Below are 20,157 nucleotides of genomic sequence, written 5' to 3'. Positions count from 1 at the left end.
TATCAGGCGGACTGATTATAACCATGACTGCAAACTGTTGACTGCAAACCATGATTGGACTGTTCCAAAGCTTAGTGACCTCTTGAGTGGATTACTGTAGTGAATAGCCACCTGCAGCCTGGAAGATGCATGTAATTTTTGAGACATGTTTTTAGCATCCAATCCAGGGGTGAAATGCTACTGGTTCAGACCGGTTCGCCCGAACCAATAGTAAAAAAAAAGCTGCTGGTTCGGTCAAACCAGTATTTCCAACGATCAGCTGTGACGAGTGATTTATATTAGTTAGAAAGCAGGATTTCCTACTTTCCAGCTAATCTAAATCATGTGGTACAGCTGATTCCCCCCCCCCCCGCTGCCTTTGCAGGCACGCCCGGTAGCAGGCTCCACCCACCCACTTGAATGTCATCACGTCCATTTTTGACACTCTGCGTATGTGTGGAAAGGTCCTACACATGCATGGAGGTGGCGCATGTGCTCACATTTGTGAACCAGTAGTGAAGGTAAGTACCATATTTTTCAGAGTATAAGACACACCTTTTTCCCTCAAAAAAGAGGGTGAAAATCTGGTTGCATCTTATACATTGAATACAGCATTTTTGGCCTCCCAAAACCCTGCCCCCTTTGCAAAAATGGCCATGCATAGCTTTTAGGAGGCTTCCAGAGTGCTCCTGGGGGCTGGGGAGGGCAAAAATGAGTGAAAAATGGACCGTTTTTGCTTGTTCTCCCCCCACGAGCAGTCTATAAGCCTCCTAAAGGCTATGCATGCCCCTTTTTGACAAAAAACAAGCCCGTTTTTGTGAAAAACATGCAGTTTTTGAGAATTTTGCAGAGTGCATAACCTTTTTTAAAAATTTGCATCATCAAAATCTTGGTGCGTCTTATATTCCGAAAAATACCGTAGATTTCACCCCTGATCCAATCCCTTTATAGTCTACCCTTGCAGATCAGTCTGGAAACTACTAGAGAGGGTGGCTGCCAGGATTTTAACTGGAAACTGAACTGGAGCTGGTGCTAGTTTCTAAAGCCTGGTTGGTTTATGGCATCATTATCTGTAAGTGCTGTAGTCTTCATGTCCACCTGGAGTCACTTTTGACCAGATGGCTGGGCATATAAGTTTAATAAAAAAAAATTAAATAAGTGCTTAACACTTAAGAACATCTGGTGATGATGATCTCCATAGATGCCAAAAGGAGCCTGATAGCAGCTTTTTGGACTAAAAACATTTACTAAAAGGGAAAAGCTTTTATGAGCTGCAGCTCACTTCATCAAAGGTAGCAAAAGTTATATTTTTAATAAACCATATTAGTTGGGAAAGGTGCTATCAGGTTCCTCCTGTGTTTTTGGCCACCATAGACTAGCACAGATTTCCATCTACAAAGTATTGCTATTGACCAAGGGGGGGAGATTCCTTTTTGGGCCTCTCACATGGTAGAACATCCTTCCCATAGAAATATGACTTCACTATGCAATCTTTTTAATGCCAGATTTATATTTTTACATTAAAAAGCTCAGTGGTCTAGGCCAGGGGTCCCCAACCTTGGCAACTTTCTGGGAGTTGTAATCCACAAATCTTAAAGTTGCCAAGGTTGGAGACCCCTGGTCTAAGCTACATTAGATTTACCTGCACAGTATGTTAAATTGGGTTAAATTGATTAGATTATACAACCATCTTTAAAATTCTCCAGTAATCCTTGCATGAAGAGTCTGTAAATGCTTTTAGTTTACATTATGTTTTAGTACACTTAATTATAGCCATGAGAACTAGTTTGATATAGTGGTTAAGGCACTGAGCTAGAAACCAGGAAACGTAGACACAAAGTGAGGTGGGTGATCTTGGGCCAGCACCTCTCCCTCAGCCCTAGGTGGATAGCAATGGCAAACCACTTCTGAAATGTTACCAAGAAAACTTTTAGGGACTTATCACCAAGAGTCAACACTGACTCTTAAGCAAAACACAAACAAACACTTTACACTCTCAAGCTATTTACAGGGCTGGTAGAACAACCATTACCAACATCTGCTACTTTTATAGGCCTGCTGCATATACCCCTTCATCTCTTTACTTGTTAGACAATTGGCAGTGACTCAGTGAGAAAACTTATTAAATTCTCACTATTCCCCATAAGGCTAGAGAGTTATTCATTGTTGACAATAATCAGCAGTCTAATTGCATGTATAGCAGTTTCCCAGAATTTATTGTGTAGTATGGTAATATATAGTGATATAAGCCACCCAGGGTTATTCTGTATAGTGAGACAGGCGCCATATAAATTTAATAAATAAATAAACAAACAAAATATGAAAAAGTAGGATACTCCTGAAAACAACAACCATAAATCAAATATGACGCTGTTCCTAAACCTTCTAATGTTATTGCATTTTATCTCAAATTCCTTCTTTTCACATTATCCAACAAAGATGAAGGCACTTTTCATAAATATTTATTTCTCTGTTTAGCCTCACTAGAACTTCACACCAATGTGTTTTTTTGCTAAATTGAATGTAAGTTTCTAGAATATGAGAAGGATATTGGATATAATGAACAGAAACTGCTTGAAATAGTTTTGACATTTGAAGAACATAAATACGTTGGTGAAATGTACTGTTGACCCTAAGGTAAAAGTAATTTTCTGATGTCTTCACCTTCGGATTCCTGTATTCTAAAATGCTATACATCTCTTGCTATTATGAGACTGCTTATTTATTTATTTAGAAAGGTGTGTAAAACTCTAGGAATGCTGCAAAACTTAAATAGCAGGGAGCAGTGTTGATTAGGATATAAGAATTTCTAAATACTAAAACATTGCAAATGTTATTACTGAACAATGTCATTCCTTTGCAGAAGAGGTCAGAATGATGATCTTAAAAAATTAACACAAAGGAAGCATGGAATTCCCCTTCTGACTTTTTTTTTTTGAGAGAGAGCTGATTGTTGAAACAACAAATTCAATATTTCCTTCCTTTTGTTTTCTTATTCTTATTGTTAACAGCTCAAATGTTAGCATGGTCTACGTTGGGGAGAATCACATAATATATTCTGCTTTTAGTAGTGTGGTTTCTTGTATTTTTTAAAGTTTATAATGAGGCAAGAATATGATTTCCAACATGAATCCCTCCAGATTGCTTATCCTGCATCTTCCATCATCCTTGTCAACTGGCCAAGTTGGCTAAAGTCAATGAGAATTGGAGGCTAAAACAATTAGGGACATATATGTCAGGAAGGCTTGTATGTACTTCTAATCTCACATAAGCCAACAGAATTCAGCCAATTCAGAAGTGAGCAGTAGAACATTTGTCTTGCATTCAAAACAATCTGAATTTAATGCTCAATTATTCTAGTTAGAGTGAAATAGTGCCCTGTTTCCTTGAAAATAAGACCTCCCTGGATAATAAACCTAATCAAGCTTTTGCGCGCATGCGCTAAAATAATGCCTCCCCTGAAAATAAGCCCTCTCTGGAAATATTACGACACAGTAGCAACCATGAGGTGACCATGCTCACCACCTTCTGCACCTCAAAAATAATAAGACCTCCCTGAAAATAAGGCCAAGCACTTATTTCAGGGGTCAAAAGAAAATAAGACCCTGTCTTATTTTCGGGGAAACACGGTAGGTGATAGAACAGGCTGTGTCTAAGGTCCTAGAAACCAGTCAGAATCAATAATACCTCACTTACTATAATATTATTTTGTAACTTTTTAACAGAATAAAAGGGCACGCCTTCTTAATCTCACCCAATTCTGCACACGTTAGTCTAGTAATGTCTTATATGCCAATCTCCAGATGTGTTGGAATTATTTCTCTCAACATTTTAATCCGTGTGTTGTAGCCCAGACAATAGGAAGTTCTACATGGTTGATCCCATTTGCCTTAAGGCTGCCTTCCTCTAACCCCAGTTCTATTACAAAGAAGTTGACATTTCTTGCAGACTATTCAATTGTGAAATACACCATGCTGTGCAAAGAATTGCTGAGCTACTGTCTGAATATCAATACTAAAGGCATCTCTGCTATTTTGTAATCTGAATATTAGTGAGATGCATGTTGGTAGATTGTCTTAGAATAGAAGGGTATAGAGGAATACATGAGACTTGGAATCCAGCCTCAATTGAATTCCAGTAACCTTTCATAAATTTGGAGGCTTCTATCTTTGCCCGCTTTTTGATCTCTGAGTGATAATATTATAACTGATCTACAGAAAGCCTCTGGAAATTGATTGAAACTACAATGGATGCCATCCTACTTTGCCTGTTTCATTTAGATGTTGTTCTTGGATTCATCAACATGGATTCCATACCACTAGGCTAAGGAAATGGAAAGTGATGAGAAAATTACATGAACAGCTTTGCATAGCAAAGAGGAGCTAATAGTGGAACTGGGTTCCTCTTCTGTTCTCTCATCTCACTCAGCCAATTTGGGAGGGCGGAATTACAGCTTCAACCTTGGCTCGGCAACTGGGTTATTCCCTAGCCTAGCAGGTGTACAATCGGCAGTTCCGCTTTCTTCCCACTTCACGGTGTAATATCCAGGGCAAGGTCAAGTAAACAGCAGCTGCTGAAGCTTCACTCCCACCCTCTCTTGCCTCATGACATGTTTGATCAGGCACGGGAACATTCCCACTCACTGTCTTAGTGTAAATTTGCGGATTTTCCACAGATGCACTTTTCCCATGAATTTTACTCAGGCAACAAATGTCCTCTGTTTTGGATGGTAACTAGAGTTGTTCTCCTAGAAAAAAAAAGTATTTTGAAATTAGGTAATTGCACACATGAGATATCTATGTGCTTTTATAAAGCTTAACATTTTTATTGAGTTATAAAATACTGTAAAATACAAAATTAAATAGAAAAGCAATAGGGAGGAAAAGGGGAAAGAGAAGTGAGGAAAGATAAGAAAAAAGAAGAGAAGCATTGACTTCCAACTCTCTGTTGCAGTAAAATAAGGCATTAACATCAAATCATAACTTTTAGCTTTTTCATAATAATATGAACAAGCCATTTCTGCAAAGATCTATCAATCTAATTGGTAAAACCCCAAATCAACCTTTCATTCTTTTCCACATCAAGCATGAAGTTCAGAAGCAGTCTCCATGTGGAAACAAAAGTACTTATGTTCTTTTCTTTCATCAAAATAGTCAGTTTCGGCCATTTCGGCCAACTCCATCATCTTCTGCAAGCATTTATCCATAGTAGGAATCAAAGTGTCCTTCCATTTTTGTGCATAAAATAGTCTTGCTGCTGTCAATATATAAAATCACGAAGTTATTATATAACAAAATAACAACAACAACAACAAAATCTCCAGTTTTTTTTCCAAAAGGAAAAGTTTGTGTTTTTTTTTAAATGTATTTTTTGCTTTTGTAAAACACAGAGAGAAGTAAGCAGCTGGGTAGTGCAGCTGCTTTTCTAGTGTATTGGTGCAGAGTGCGACCATGCTAGGGGTGGGTTCCTGCCAGTTCTAACCTCTTCTATAGAAGAGGTTCCACAAATCTACCGTGCTGTTTAGAACCAGTTCCAGCTCCCTCCCCCTGCCCGTCCGCACTACGCTTACCCTACCCGCCACTCACTGATTGGCTGGCTCACCAATAGCCCCGTCCGCCTCTAAGAGTCCTATCTAAACCTTAAAGTCTTAAAGCTGTCAAGTTTGAACACCCCTGGGGTTTTTTTTCTAAAGGGTTAGGGCTGCAAGGGTCTTGTAACTTGACAGCTTTAAGACTTGCGTGCTTCAAATGCCAGAGTTTCTGAGGCAATATTTTGGTTGTTAAACAAGAGCGTTGTTAAGTGAGTTTCACCACATTTTACAAGTTGGCCATGCCCACCCAGTCACACGACTGCCAAGCCACTCCCACTCGGTCACATGGCTGGCAAGCCACTGCCACCCAGTCACGTGGCCAGCAAGCCACTCCCACAAATCAGGCCACACCTACAGAAGAGGTTCTAAAAATTTTTGAAACCCACCACTGGACCACGCAAGCCATATTGGCTGCCCAAAGAAAGGCACATGTAACACACTTCCTCTGCCAACTGCACTGGGTCCTGGTTTGCTTCCAGGTCCAATTCATATGATGTTGGTTATTATCTACAAAGCCCTACATGGCATAGAGCCAGGCTTCCAATTGAACTGGCTTTGCCCCATCATATCAGCCCTTGTCACTCGATTAAGCAGGAAAGATATGCTGGAGACCCCATTAAAAATGGGGTTGATCACAGGGTCTAGGAAGACAGCCTTCTTTGCTACCACCCCTGCATTATGGAATATCCTGCCCCCATCCTCATAGATGAGACAGACCCTCACTCTCTTGGCCTTCTGAAAGGGGGTCAAAATCTGGCACTGCGGCTTTGCATGAGGGACCCTGGGGGTGGCTGTCCCCATGAGAACCCTTCCCCCATACCTGTATTAACTAATACTCAGTGTCCAACTTTGAATTTTTGTACCTTTTTCAAATTTCATTTATAATTTTAAAAATGTGTTAATCTTAAATTAATTTTAATTAATTAGGGAGGAGCCGTGGTGGTGCAGTGGTTAGAATGCAATATTACAGGCTGATTCTCCCCACAGCCAGGAGTTCGATCTTGACTGTTCTTCCATCCTTCCAAGGTTGGTAAAACCCAGATTGTTAGAGGTAACACGTTGACATTGTAAACCACCCAGAGAGTGCTGCAAAGCACTGTGGAGCAGTATATAAGTCTAAGTGCTAGTGCTAAATGCTTTTGTTTTTTCCAAGTCAATTTTATACATTGTATAATATTATTATATTGTATGCTGTCCAGAGCTGCTCTCTGAGCAACTGGGTGATTTAGAAATTGGAAGTATAAATAATTTTTTTTAAAATTCTGCTTATCCATTTCTCTCTCCTCCATCTGATTTTTTACTACTTGATGCCAGACCACTATTCAGTCCTGTTTCTCCAGCCAATTAGAATCAGAAATATAAAGATTTTTTTTCTTTCTTAGTGAAAGATTTCCACAATTTATATTTTGAAGAAAATGTTGGGCTTTATGGAAGACACATTTTTGTGCATGTGAATTGGCACTTATGAAATGCTCTGTCAGCTGAAAATACTTGGAATTTAATTATCATGGTGAATAGTTGGAAATATATTGCGATCAATGTTTGTTCTGTATTTTTTTCAGAAGAAGCCTGATGCTTTAGTGGACAGTGACTATACTAATGCCTTGCAAATGTGGATTTCATAGGCCTGAGAGACACATTGTCAAATGATAAAGTGGAATCTTAAGATGGTAGAATAGCGTTTCATGAAAGGAGAAGGTATTTCCCTGTAAGACGAAGGTAGCCTATTGGATGGATCATACAGTATATGATATTGGTATAGATACATATTCTAGATTTCTTGTTCTGCTTTTTGGTTAAGTAAAGAAAACATTATTGATTGCTCATTTTCAATCTGAATATAGATTATTTCAGTATTTTTCATCCCTGGAAACTTGAAGAAGTATGGACTACAATTCCCAGAATTCCCCAGTCAGCAAGGCTGGCTGGGAATTGAAGTCCACACATTTTCAAATTGTGCTGTGCTGTGTAGAAATTGTAGAGCCACTTATTTTTTAAAGAACATGTTAGGAAAACCATTTGGTAGAGTTGCATGAGATGGGCTTCTGTTCCAGAAAGACTTGTAATTTAACCAGATGCTTGGATCTCATCTTTCGTGACCCGCCAAAACCGTGGTCAACAAAACCGCGCTCGACGAAAGCGCGTACCTGACGTCATCAGCAGCACGACGAAAAAAATTAAAAAATAAATAAAATTAAAATTAAATTAAAGCAAGCCAATTCACATAAAGGTAAGGGTTAGGGTTAGGGTTAGGTTAAGGGTTAGGGTTAGGTTTAGGGTTACATTAAGCATTAGGGTTAGGTTTAGCGTTAGGTTAAGGGTTACCGTTAGGTTTAGCGTTAGGTTAAGGGTTAGGTTTAGGGTTAGGTTTAGGGTTAGGTTAAGGGTTAGGTTTAGGGTTAGGTTTAGGGTTAGGTTTGGGGGGGTTAGGGTAAGGTTTTCGCTTTAATTTTAAATTTACTGCTCACAGCGCGATGTTTTCGTCGTGCTGTGATGATGTCATGTACGCGCTTTTGTCGAGCGCGCAATTGTCTACCGCGGTTTTGTGGTGGAACCCTCATCTTTTCCACTCATCCTGAAGTTTGAGAAAGAGGAAACATATGGAACCTATACATCTGCATGGATTCCATATTTCTCAATTGCTTGTCTGATGAGAGAGAGATGGAGGGAGGGATGGGGAGAGAGTGAATGTGTGAGCATGCACGTGAGAGAGAAAGAGAGAGAGAGAGAGAAGAGAATATGCTGTCAGTGACTTTCAAGAATGAAGAATCTCCAAGGCCTAGTTAACTTATAGATTTAACTAATTGTAGTCTTAACTACTATAGCATCACATTGGCTTGTTCCTAACCTGCTTCCCCCTTTAAATCCCCCCCAAGCTTGCAGTGGGCCAAGTCTTTTAAAGCAGAGCTGGCCAGTCTTGCTAATTGAATTAGTATGCTGGAGAAGTCATAGAATCCTGTTTTTCTTGCATTGCATTGTCAGATAAAGGAGTCAGTGGTTAAAGTTCACTTCAAATTGCTTTGGAAATTCCCTGCTCTAATGGACATACAGTACAATCAGAAAAAAGTCACGGGAACTTTGTTTTTATATAACTCAGGTGTAGCAAGAGTATTATTTGCTTAAGCGTGAAAAGGCTCAACACTATCTACAAGGGAGGAATGGTTGGTGAAGATGATAGAACTTGCACAGATGGATAAATTACCGTATTTATCGGCGTATAACACGCACCGGCGTATAACACGCATCCCCCATTTTAACACAAAAATTTGAGTAAAATTTTTTTTCATTAAAAATAAATGACTTGGAAGCTCGGAACTTAATGTTGGATTAAAATTTATAACATTAGAACATGAATTACTTCCCCACCCTCTTCTGTCACATCATTTTCCCCCCTCTGATCCCCCTGTACCACCTAATCCCCCCCCAGATCCACCTGTACAACCTAATCCCCCTGTACCACATAGTCCTGATACCACCTGTACCATATAACCCCACCCCCCATATCACATACTCTTTCCCCCTGCGCCACATAACAAGCCCCCCCCACATAAACCCCTATTTCTATATGTTTTTGTTTTCACCACAGTACCTGGCCTGTGTCGCTAGCAGACTCAGGTTACTCTTTAATTGCGCTGACGAGTAACGTCCTCAGCGTAACGTCAGGGACGTCACTCGTCAGAAGTACGGTGGCCTCGGAGGGTCCTGAGGAGCAGCCTTTAAAACAGCAGCGCGGGCGGCTGCGGACTCACAGCTGATTGGGAGAATGCCGGCGCGTACACTTGGGACCAGAGAGCAGGCGGGCGGGAAGGTAAGCACCCGCAATGATGGAGAAAAAATACAGGCAGCGGGCGGCTCTCTGGCCGCTGCGAGCCGCTGCTGCTAGGATGGGGTTAAATCAGGCAGCGGGCGGCTCTCCAGCCGCCGCTTGTTCAATGATGGGGTTAAAGCGAACAGCAGGTGGCTGGAGAGCTGCCGCCACTGCTGCAAGGTAGGGGTTATATCAGGCAGGGTAGCTGGAGAGCCGCCGACGCTGCCATGAAATGGATGCTGCACTTCTATGAGTATCATGGGCGCCGGTGAATCAGCTGGAGCAGGCAGTTTGGGACCCGGCGTATAACACGCAGTATCGGCGTATAACACGCAGGCAGGGTTTAAGCTTGCAATTTTAGTTTTAAAACTGCGTGTTATACGCCGATAAATACGGTAACTTCTTTAGTTAGAGAAGAGACAACATTTATCTTTACTGCTGACTGAAAATTCCTTAAAGACTTCGTGAGTGAAATAGAAAAAAAATGAACTCATGGTTTATGGTTCTGATGATTAGGCAGGATAGATAATCAAAAGAAGAGAGATATGTTGTAATCATAGAGTAAGAGGTAAATTTACAACTGTACTTATAACTTCCATTAATTAGAAGCCCCAAAACAACTAATTGGTATATTCTTTCTTTCTTTTCTATTTTTCTTTCTTTCTTGCACTTTTAATTTTCTCTTTGATTTTTCTCTTTTCTTTCTCTTAGTTTATATCAGCTTTTACTTTACTTCCAAAAATGTTAATAAAAATATCTAGCTATCTAAAAAGGAACATCATATCTAGTATAATTTTAGCTTTGATTCGGTTTGAGAATATTTTAATGCAAAGCACAGAGTCCTTTTTTATGGTTCCTTAAACTCCCACCAACAGCACTGCTGAATATTAGTGGTACAATTACTGAAAACCCAAGATCATTTTGTTTTACCATTGTGGGATGGGAGACATAAGTACACTTAAAATAGGTTTGGAACAAGCAAACCAATGAACTAAAGTTTTCCTTCCGCTAAACCCCAGAAAACCCCCGTTTCAAGAATGTGCATAATTCAACCCTGCTAACTTTGCATAACTGCTCTGTCCATTTCTGTCCTTGCCTCCTCCTAAATAAGAATGTGCCCTCCCCAGTCACCCTTATTCTGACTAATTTAGTTTCCTAGGCAGTTTTTAGCTCTGATAAGTCTCTGATTGACACAATATGCTGCAGGGGTATTAAAACTTCTCATGTCAATTTTGGTCCTATTTTTTTCTGAAAAAGCTGCTCAGGAACATTGTTGAAAATGAGTTATTGCTGTTTTAAGAATTTCTGTTTCATATTAGTTTTTCCTCTATCTATAGTTTTCCTTGGATCGTATGATGGAGAGCCAAATGATTCCTGTCATGATAATGGAACATTGTATTAAAAATAAAACTTAATTAGGTCAGTTCACGAGACTTGAAGTTGATCTAAAACTGGGGTCTTCAACCTTGGCAACTTTAAGGCTTGGGACTTCAACTCCCGGAATTCCTCAGCCAGCAAAGCTTTGCTGACTGAGGAATTCTGTGAGTTGAAGTCCACAAGTCTTTGCCAAGGTTGATTTAAAAGATGAGTCCCCTTTCATGGAGATATACACTTATATCATCTTGCCTCTGGTTTTCCAAAACATTGTTTTCAAGACTTCTTTTCTTTTCCTTTTTCAATATGCTGCGAAAGCTGCTTGATTAGACTCAATGGAAGGATTCACTCTGCCTATCTGTTTGCATTATTTGAAAGACAGGACCTGCTCAAATTATATTTACTACTTGGACAAATAATAAATACATATCGTACAAGAATAAGAGACATGATAATTGTTCTTGGTCCTCCCCACCCCCATCCCACTGTTACTTCCCTATTTAGCCCTACAATTTTTGGGTGAAATCTACTAAGTCGAGAGAATGACTGATCCCAGATCACCTGGAGACTTTATAACTAAGAAGGGATTTGACCCTGAGTTTTCTCAGTTAGAGCAACTTTATCTCAACCATTGTCTTCCTGTTTCTGGTGTCATTTCTATCCCTGTACTGCTTCTGCAATGAAAAATAATGATAAAAGCATAGTGTGATGTTGTAAACTATATCCCTACGCCTATGCTGCATATCACCCTGCTTTTCAGATAAACGACAAATTAGAAAAAAATGGTCTGTAAATTTAACCTGTGTGCCTCTTTGCTATATTTATTTAAGGTGTTATGTAGCATGTTTGAGAAGTTAGTAGTTCACATAAAGGACTTGTTGATCTGGAAAGCAGTTTCAAAACTTGCAGATGGTATATGTGAGTGAAGCTGAGCTGTGGTTTTAAAAATGTTTTCCTTTTGGCAATTTCTTTCAGCCAAGCTTGTAAATGGCTACCTGTTCCATTGCCTAGTAGTCACAAAAAGTATAAGGGTGGACTCTCTTCTTTTTTTTCTTCCTTCCAAGTGATAACATAGTAGAATGCAATTATGTTAAATATTCCTATTATGTAGTAAATTAACTTTAAAGCAAATTTGGGAAGGCGTTCTTAAAACCAGCCCAGATTCCTTCAAATATGTTAGACTACAATTACCATGCAGCATAGGAGAGACGAATGCTGGCAGGGAATTCTGGGAATTATTGTCCATCTTCTGGAAAACTCCAGATTGAAGTGGGTTCACTTAGCTAGAAAAGTAATCCACATAAGCTTCTCTTTTACTATCCTGCCTTTTTATTTTATTTTCTTAGCTAGTTTTCCATTGATCATCTGCTTCACATGCACCTGAGAAGATCACTGAGAGGATTGGCAGACCAGTCCTAACATATTGCAGGAGTTGTATTCATTTACCTTCCCTACTGGTTTGCAGATGTGAGTGCATGTGCATCAGTGGTGGGATTCAAATAATTTAACAACCGGTTCTCTGCCCTAATGACCATCTGGGTAGGCGTAGCTCGGTAGTCATGTGACCGTGTGGACATGGCCAATTCAATGTCACTCACGCCGATGGATGCTTCGTCTTAGCTGTTACAATATAATAAGGGTTAACTGGAGAAGCAGTTTCTGTAAGCAAGGCAATAAAGATTAGGCTAGAAACAACACCAGAATGTTTCCTTCCTGCCTTCCTTACAGGATTAGCCCTGTAAAGTGGAAAAAAACAGAATGAGATTTCTTCCAACAGCTGTTCTCCGAACTGCTTAGAAAGTTAACAACCGATTCTCCCGAACAGGTGCGAACTGGCTGAATCCCACCACTGATGTGCATGCACTCAGCCTTCCGCGTATGCACTTTTGGCAAAAAAAGGGCCTAAATGGGATGTCATAGAACCAGGGCGGGTGGTCAAGACCGCCTGCGATTTCCGCTACCGGTTCGGGCAAACCGGTCCGAACCGATAGAATACCACCTCTGAAATTGACAGAACAATCGGAATTGCCAACTATTAATTTAAAAAAAAGGTTTCTGTTTTTATTCCTTTAACCCCAGAGAGGCTGTCCTAGAGACATGTGTAGCTGTGTGACAAACACCACAAGCTTCTAGGGCAAAAGACAGTAGCTATGCAATTAAAAAAAAAAAACCCAAGCCGTTGTCTATGAATTGAGGATTAAATTTTCAATGCAGTCTTGTAAAACCTCAGCACCGCCAAAGGAGATGCTACTGACAGAGCAAAGTAACCTGTCTCTTCCCCCAGCAATTTGTGTGACTGGAAAAAACAGCTGTGCATTGGCTGCTTTTTGGCCTCCTCATCCTGTTGCTGAGGCAACCGTGTGGGCAAGGAAATTCCCCACACCATGTGACCTTGGGCTTCCCCCAGGCTGGTTGCCTGAACTGCAGCCACTCTATTTATGGAGCAGAGCATTCATGCTGTTGTGCACAGCTCAAAAAGAAAGAAAAAAGCCCATACTATGGCTACGCAGCGGATTGCTTGTGAGGACTGGCCCTCCTTCTTCTTTTCAGCAACTGCAAATAAAGCTGCTCAGCTCTTTCCACTGCCTTCTATGGAAATCCCACCCACCCTTTTTTAACATGCCTTGGACCACCAAAGGGCTTAAAAACATACAGTAAAAACGAATCTTTGATTTTAAGCACCCGCTTGCAAGGGCATCGTGATCTTTGTAAAGTTGGTTAACTTCCAAAAGAAAATGTTATATGAAACAAATTAATATTAATGTCCTTTTTTAAAAAGATGGCATACATACATTGGCATATATATTAATATGCTAATATTGCATCTTGCATTGATTCTGAAATTATTTCTGGAGATAGGAAACAATTGTGATTTTTTTAAAAATAACCATTGTTTTTTAAACCAACTCATTTTATTTAGCCACTTTAGCTAATATTTGGTATAACTTCTATATTAAAAAGATTACAAAGTTTCCCCCCCTCCCTCTAGACTGTCTGATTAGGCAGTAATTTAGTTCTGTTTCAGTTGTAGTCATTTATTATTTCTTCTGCTACTAGCTAAATACTCATTTTTAAAAAACTGAAAATATTAGATATCGCATAGATTTATTAGCCATATTAGGTCCTTCTGAATCTTGTACAACAAGTCTTGTACAGTGTGCATCCTTATTTGCTTTTCATTTTCTTATTCAAATAACTATCTTCTAATCTGCAGGTGTTGTTCATGTTTTTTTATTCTTTTAATAGCAACTGTCTCAATTTGTGGCATTGTATATACAGGATTCAGCTGAGTTTTCATGAGTTCAGTTCCATGTTAAATATTGTAAAAGTGTGTTTATAAAAGGATATTAGCATTCAATATCTACAATTATTATAATGACTATTGGTACCTTATGCTAAGAAAATGAACAGAACTGGCTTTAAATAGTAAAATATGCATATAAAATGGAAATTTGTGTGTGTGTATATGTTTGTTTGTGTGTGTGTGTATATATATATATACATATATATACATACATATATATATATTTAGTGTCACAACCCCTGGTATTCCCCAATTATGGGAGGAAGCTAACTGCTTCCATTATCTGTCTATCGGCTCGTCACAAGAGTCCATCACGACAGAAACCCAATATTTTTACTGTTGCCTTTGTTACATTTGTTGTATTTGTGCATTTGTGTATTATCAGCACAAATACAACATACATACATACATACATACATATATATATATATACATACACACACATACACACACACACACAAAAAAATACATACAAACACAAATATATGTATGTATGTATGTATGTATGTATGTATATGTATATGTGTGTGTATGTATGTATGTATGTATGTAATTAGTGTCATAACCTCTGGTATGCCCAAATATGGGAGGAAGCTAACTGCTTCCATTCTCTGTCTATCGGCTCGTCACAAGAGACCATCCAGACAGAAACCCAATATTTTTACTGTTGCCTTTGTTACATTTGTTATATATATATATATATGTGTGTGTGTGTGTGTGTGTGTGTGTATGTATACATACACACACACACATACATACATACATACATACATACACACACACACACACATTTTCCATTTAATTCATACAATTACAATATGCTTTCTCACCCTGTTGGGTTCTACACATCCTGCTCAACCTCCATAAAAGCTTGGCCCAATTAGTCTAATAATTGGTCTATTCCAAAATGGTGCCTGCTTCCGGGTGGCACAAGTAGCCTCACTACCATATTGGAAGGCAGGGAAGGCAGTTTGGAGCGGAATAGTATCCAGCTTTCTTTCCGAAATGCAATCTCTAGATAACAAAACGAAACAACGAAATCTAGGGACACTCTGTACCAAGTGTTTTGTTTTGTTTTTAAAAAAAAAAAAAAAGAGAAAAGAATAGTACCACCACCATCATTTGCTCTTAATACACTGACATCCTTGATGAAGATGTAGCTTTTGGTACTGCCTTTGCCATCTGCCCTTCTCTGAGTAACTATGATAGAGTGGGAAAACCAGAATTCCTGTAAAGCTTCGGAATCCAGCCTTGCTACAGTACTTTGACTGAAACTTGTTCCCTGTTCAGCTATTTTATAATAACTGGGAAATGTAGATGTGTCTGTACCACCATTTCTTCTCTTGCCTTTTCTCACTGGAGGAGAGCTTGATGTCACTTGTAAGGAAGTTGAAGAAATCTGAATCCCTCCCACACATGCCTTAAATCAATCCAGGGTTATAACCATTTTGCAGTTTCTTTTTTTGTTTTGTTTTTCTAAATATTCTTTTTCTACAATATTTTGGGGAAGGCTGAAATTTTCTCTTGCATTTTCTCTTGGTTGCAGTTTTATTGTTGGGCATGCTAAAGGGTTTCACTGGACTAACTGGTTTCTGTTACACCTCTTTCCTTACTCTGGAGTCTCCTGGGTGGCTGCTCAATCAATTTCCCAATCTGTAAAAAAGACTATTCATTGTGATGTTTTTCTGTTAAAATATAATTACTAAACAATAATCAGGAAAGCTAAAGATCACTGTAAAGACGATTTACTATGAAGAATTGTATATTCAAAAATACTCCTTAGCCATGTTGTTATTCCGTAAGTGCAAGAATACCAATCTTCAGTGATGGAAACTTTACTAAACTTTTTTTCTTCTTTGAAATAAAATTCTCTTTTAGATCAGATTGATTGGGATCTAGTTGAAATAATGTAAGGGAACCTTTCTGCATGGCATTACTTAATTTTGCTGCCCGTCTTTGAACTCATCCAACCCGACCTCTTTATCTGTTTGCGTGCTTTAAAAGCAAACAGATATTTGGCTTGCATTTGAATATTGATAGCCCTGCATTTATTTTATGGCAATTTTGATTAAGTTGGTGAGGCAGTTGTTAAGAATGTGTGCCTCACTTTTTGATCCATCAAAAAGTTTATGACAACAATTGAGCCCAACATTTATGTTGCTAAGTGAAAAATTTATTAAGTTTGTCCCATTTTACGACTTTTCTTGCTGCATTTATTAAGTGAATCATTGCAGCTGTTAAATTAGCAACAGTTAAGTGAATCTAGTTTCCCCATTGACTTTGCTCGTCAGAAGGTTGCAAAAGGGGATTGCATGTCACTGGGACACTGCAACCGTCATAAGTATGAATCAGCTGTCAAGCATCCAAATGTAAATCATGTGACCATGGGGATGCTGCAAGAGTCATAAATGCGAAAAATGGTCATTAGTTACTTTTTTTTAGTGCAGTTGTAACTTTGAACTCAATTTTCCAATAAGCAAGTTACTTCTAAAAGCTAAACATAAATGAGCAATTGTGGTTTTGCTACATAGGAATGCTTTCTTTGCTTGAAGGGAAGTCATTCTTTATTTTTACAGGTTGGCATGACTAATCTTTTTCCCTCTCAGGTTACTGCACCTGGCAATCATCCACTGTGTGCCATCTATTGCGTCCTTCTGCATTGCCCAAATGCCTGTGGAGGTTTTGGAATTCCAGAATGATTTATTCCAAGTAGGTGGTAAGAGACATGAAGAAGGATCAGGGTTTCTTCTATTCTAGCTGGAGGAGAGCAAGTTGCAGTGTGGTAATAATCTAAGGCTGGTTGTTAAAGTGCTCTTGATGCTAAGTAAATATTTTTGTCTATACTCTAAAAGCGATTTAAACATAAAGATCTACTCTGCTTCACTGTAACATTCTGGGATTTTGTTATATTATTTCTTATGCCAAGAAGCTAACGATCTCCTTAACAGACAAAAACATTCTGTTTCGATTGTTTTAAAATGTTTTTAGTATTTTAAGTGCAGCGTATTTTTTTTAATTGTAAGCCCCCCCCAAATCATTGGAGGCGGGGAGAATTAATTAAATAAATAATACAACAACTTGTGTCTCTTCAAGGAGGGCTACAAGTTCAAAACTCGGGTCTAATTATAGGAGCCGAGGTGGCGCAGTGGTTAGGGTGCAGTACTGCAGGCCACTTCAGCTGACTGTTATCTGCAGTTCAGCGGTTCAAATCTCACCGGCTCAAGGTTGATTCAGCCTTCCATCCTTCCGAGGTGGGTGAAATGAGGACCCAGACTATGGGGGCAATTTGCTGACTCAATTTGCTAAAAATCTGTAAACCGCTTAGAGAGGGCTGAAAGCCCTATGAAGCGGTACATAAGTCTAATAAATAAATAAATAAAATAATTAATAAATAAATAAATAATAAATAAATAATAAATAAATAAATAAAATAATAAATAAAATAATAAAATAATAAATAAAATAATAAATAAAATAATAAATAAAATAATAAATATATAATAAAAAGGGAAATCCAGATAAGAACTGGGATGAGAATACTGGTTGGTAGGATTCAAAAATAATGACTTGATGGCACATAAGCAATCATCAAAATATACAGATATGCATCTGCATCAGTAAAGTGTATAGCATCCCCCCCCAACACCCCCCCCAAAAAAAACCCTCCAATGTAAGACAGAATTGAAAGCTTGTATAGGCCCTTCATTTTCTTCCAGGATTTTGTACCTTCTGAAATTTAAACCAATTAATAATTTTTTTCACCAGGATACTCCAAATTATTTAATCTATATTATTTAAGATGACACTGGCTCCTTATTTTGCTTCTTAAAATAGAATATCTAAAATAGCAAAAAAATATGTTTCTGTATCCTAATTGGAATTTTATTTCTTAGTTAATAACCCTTTTGATTAAATTTATCATTATTATCTGAGCTATGCTGACCACTGACCACTGGATAAATAAATTAATTGTAAAACCAGTACTAAACCTTCATTAATCCATCTACAAATTGCTTATATTGATTTCTAGTATTGTACAAGTATATTTATTTTAGCAGCTACTAAATAACCTGAGTATACATTACAAATACTCAGATTGTAAATTTCTTGAAATAGCACAAAAAAATAACTTTACAAATCTCAGGCGTCTGATAACCTCTTGTTTGTTGACAATTACATAGCACATCAGTGTAGAATATAATTTAATATAATTTAAGAACCAAAAATGATAAAGAAAATCTGCTTTAGATCCCTGGCGTGTCCAAAAAAAAAATCTTGATCATCAGTGCCTCATATTACAGAAGATAATCATTTTTTATTGTGATTTTGTTTAGATTATCAGCTTTATTCATTATTTGGATATTTAAAATATTCTTATTCTGAATAGATTTTTCTGTCCTTTGCCAATCAGAGGAAGGAATAAAGAACCAATTATGAGCATGGACACCTTCTAATCCCTAGATATTCTATTAAGGACCAAGTGCTGTATTTAGAGGATTGTCTTCTAGGCATTGTCCACTTGCTCTCCTTCCTTATTTTCAGCATGCTAAACCTTGCATCACTGCTGAATTTTTTATTTCTTGTGATGCAGTTAAAATCCAAGTGAATCCAAATTTGTTTGTTTGTTAGATTTATTTGCATACTTTCCTTGCCGCTCCACTCTTCTCCAGCCCACATTCCTCTTTTTTCTCTTTTTTTCTTTTTGCCATTTGCAGACTCCACTTCACTTGTCTGTGTATTTGGAGCAGTTCGAAGTGGTGGAAGCACTAATTCTGAAAGGGGTGAACACAGCACTGCAAGACCGCAATGGAAATACTGCTCTGCACTTGGCCTGTGAGCGGCAGAGTCTGGAATGTGTTGAGCTGTTGCTGCTTCTGAAGAAACCAGTCTCTGAGATGCAGACTAGAAAAACTGTACAAGATCTGCAGCTCCAGAATTGGCAAGGTAAAGGAGTGTGTGGTGTGATTGTGTCTGATGAGTGTTAAAAGTCGGTGCTTCATTTGCAACAGGTTTCTTGAGCTATTTGGGTTTTATTTTTCTCCCTCCAGGCTTAACGTGTCTTCACATCAGCACCTTGAAAGGGAACCTTCAACTGATGGAGTTATTGGTGCAGAATGGAGCTGACATTAATGTGCAAGTAAGTTAGGGACGTTGAGCGGAGCTCCATCTCTGATATACTATATGTCAATTCTGAAAATTTCTTACTTAGCAGAAAATTTGGCAGGCTGCAGAATTTAAAAATAAGAAGTAGATGTAGATCACCCAGCTGAACCCAACACGTCAAAAGTGTCATAAGTCACAAGTCCCTATGTACTCCTAAGTGATCTAAGTCCAGCCTACCTTCAAATGCCTTTCTAATCCCCCATTCATTTCTCTTGACCATTAGTTGGTCAGATTCCTACAGCGAATTTAAGCTTGCAATAAATCTTTATATTCATTTGAATTGCCTGAATCTCCTGACTTCCAGGGTGCTTGACAGTATTGGAATGGCTAAATCTAATACTAAAAATATAGGGAGTGCTATTCCAAAATCTCCAAAAGTGGGGAGAAGGGATACAAGAAAGCTAACGTGCCTATGTGAGAGCCAGTTTGATATAGTGGTTAAAATATCAGGCTAAGAAACTAGGAAACCACGAATTTTTAGTTTTGCCTTGGGCACAAAACCAGCTGAATGATTTGGGGCCCAAGTCACTTTCTCTCAGCCCTAGGAAGGAGGCAATGGCAAACCATTTTTTAAATTCTTTGCCAATTAAATTTCAGGAACTTATCCAGGAGACACTGAGAATTGGACATAACTGAACAAAAGGGGAAAAAAATGAGCCGTAGCTTTGCCTATCTTCTCTTCCTTTCCGTTGTGCAAATGAAACAGGATAACTTTTAAACTTACATGATAAAACCTTTAGAATGAAATTTGAATTTAGTTAGTGATTATGTGCCATCAACAGAATATTGATTTTAGAAAGCTAAACAGGGTCAGAGCAGGCTGGGAGGTTGCCTGGCTGTGGAGATGACTGGGACACCAACAAACATATCAACAACAAGAAAGAAACATCCTGGAACAAAGCAATAAAAATCAGTTCTGCATTGCTGCTAACCAAATGA

General features: G+C 38.5%; 1 protein-coding gene across 2 annotated transcripts in view; it reads left to right on the top strand.

Moving 5' to 3' along the window:
- NFKBIE (NFKB inhibitor epsilon) overlaps positions 1-20,157 on the top strand; it is a 35,080-nt gene that overhangs the window by 9,058 nt on the left and 5,865 nt on the right. Inside the window, exons 1-4 of one of the 2 annotated variants that reach the window (XM_032215447.1) lie at positions 8,679-8,772; positions 16,662-16,764; positions 18,771-18,999; positions 19,104-19,192. In XM_032215447.1, coding sequence (XP_032071338.1) covers positions 8,741-8,772; positions 16,662-16,764; positions 18,771-18,999; positions 19,104-19,192 — 453 coding nt within the window. In that variant the 5' untranslated portion in view covers positions 8,679-8,740. Of the gene's footprint in view, positions 1-8,678; positions 8,773-16,661; positions 16,765-18,770; positions 19,000-19,103; positions 19,193-20,157 lie in introns of those variants that run through there. The other variant, XM_032215446.1, reaches the window with a different exon arrangement.

The sequence above is a fragment of the Thamnophis elegans genome, chromosome 4 (assembly GCF_009769535.1).
Source record: "Thamnophis elegans isolate rThaEle1 chromosome 4, rThaEle1.pri, whole genome shotgun sequence".
In the NCBI taxonomy this organism is placed as follows: Eukaryota; Metazoa; Chordata; class Lepidosauria; order Squamata; family Colubridae; genus Thamnophis; species Thamnophis elegans.
The sequence above is the reverse complement of the archived record's forward strand: the minus strand, read 5'-3'. Positions and strand labels throughout refer to the sequence as shown.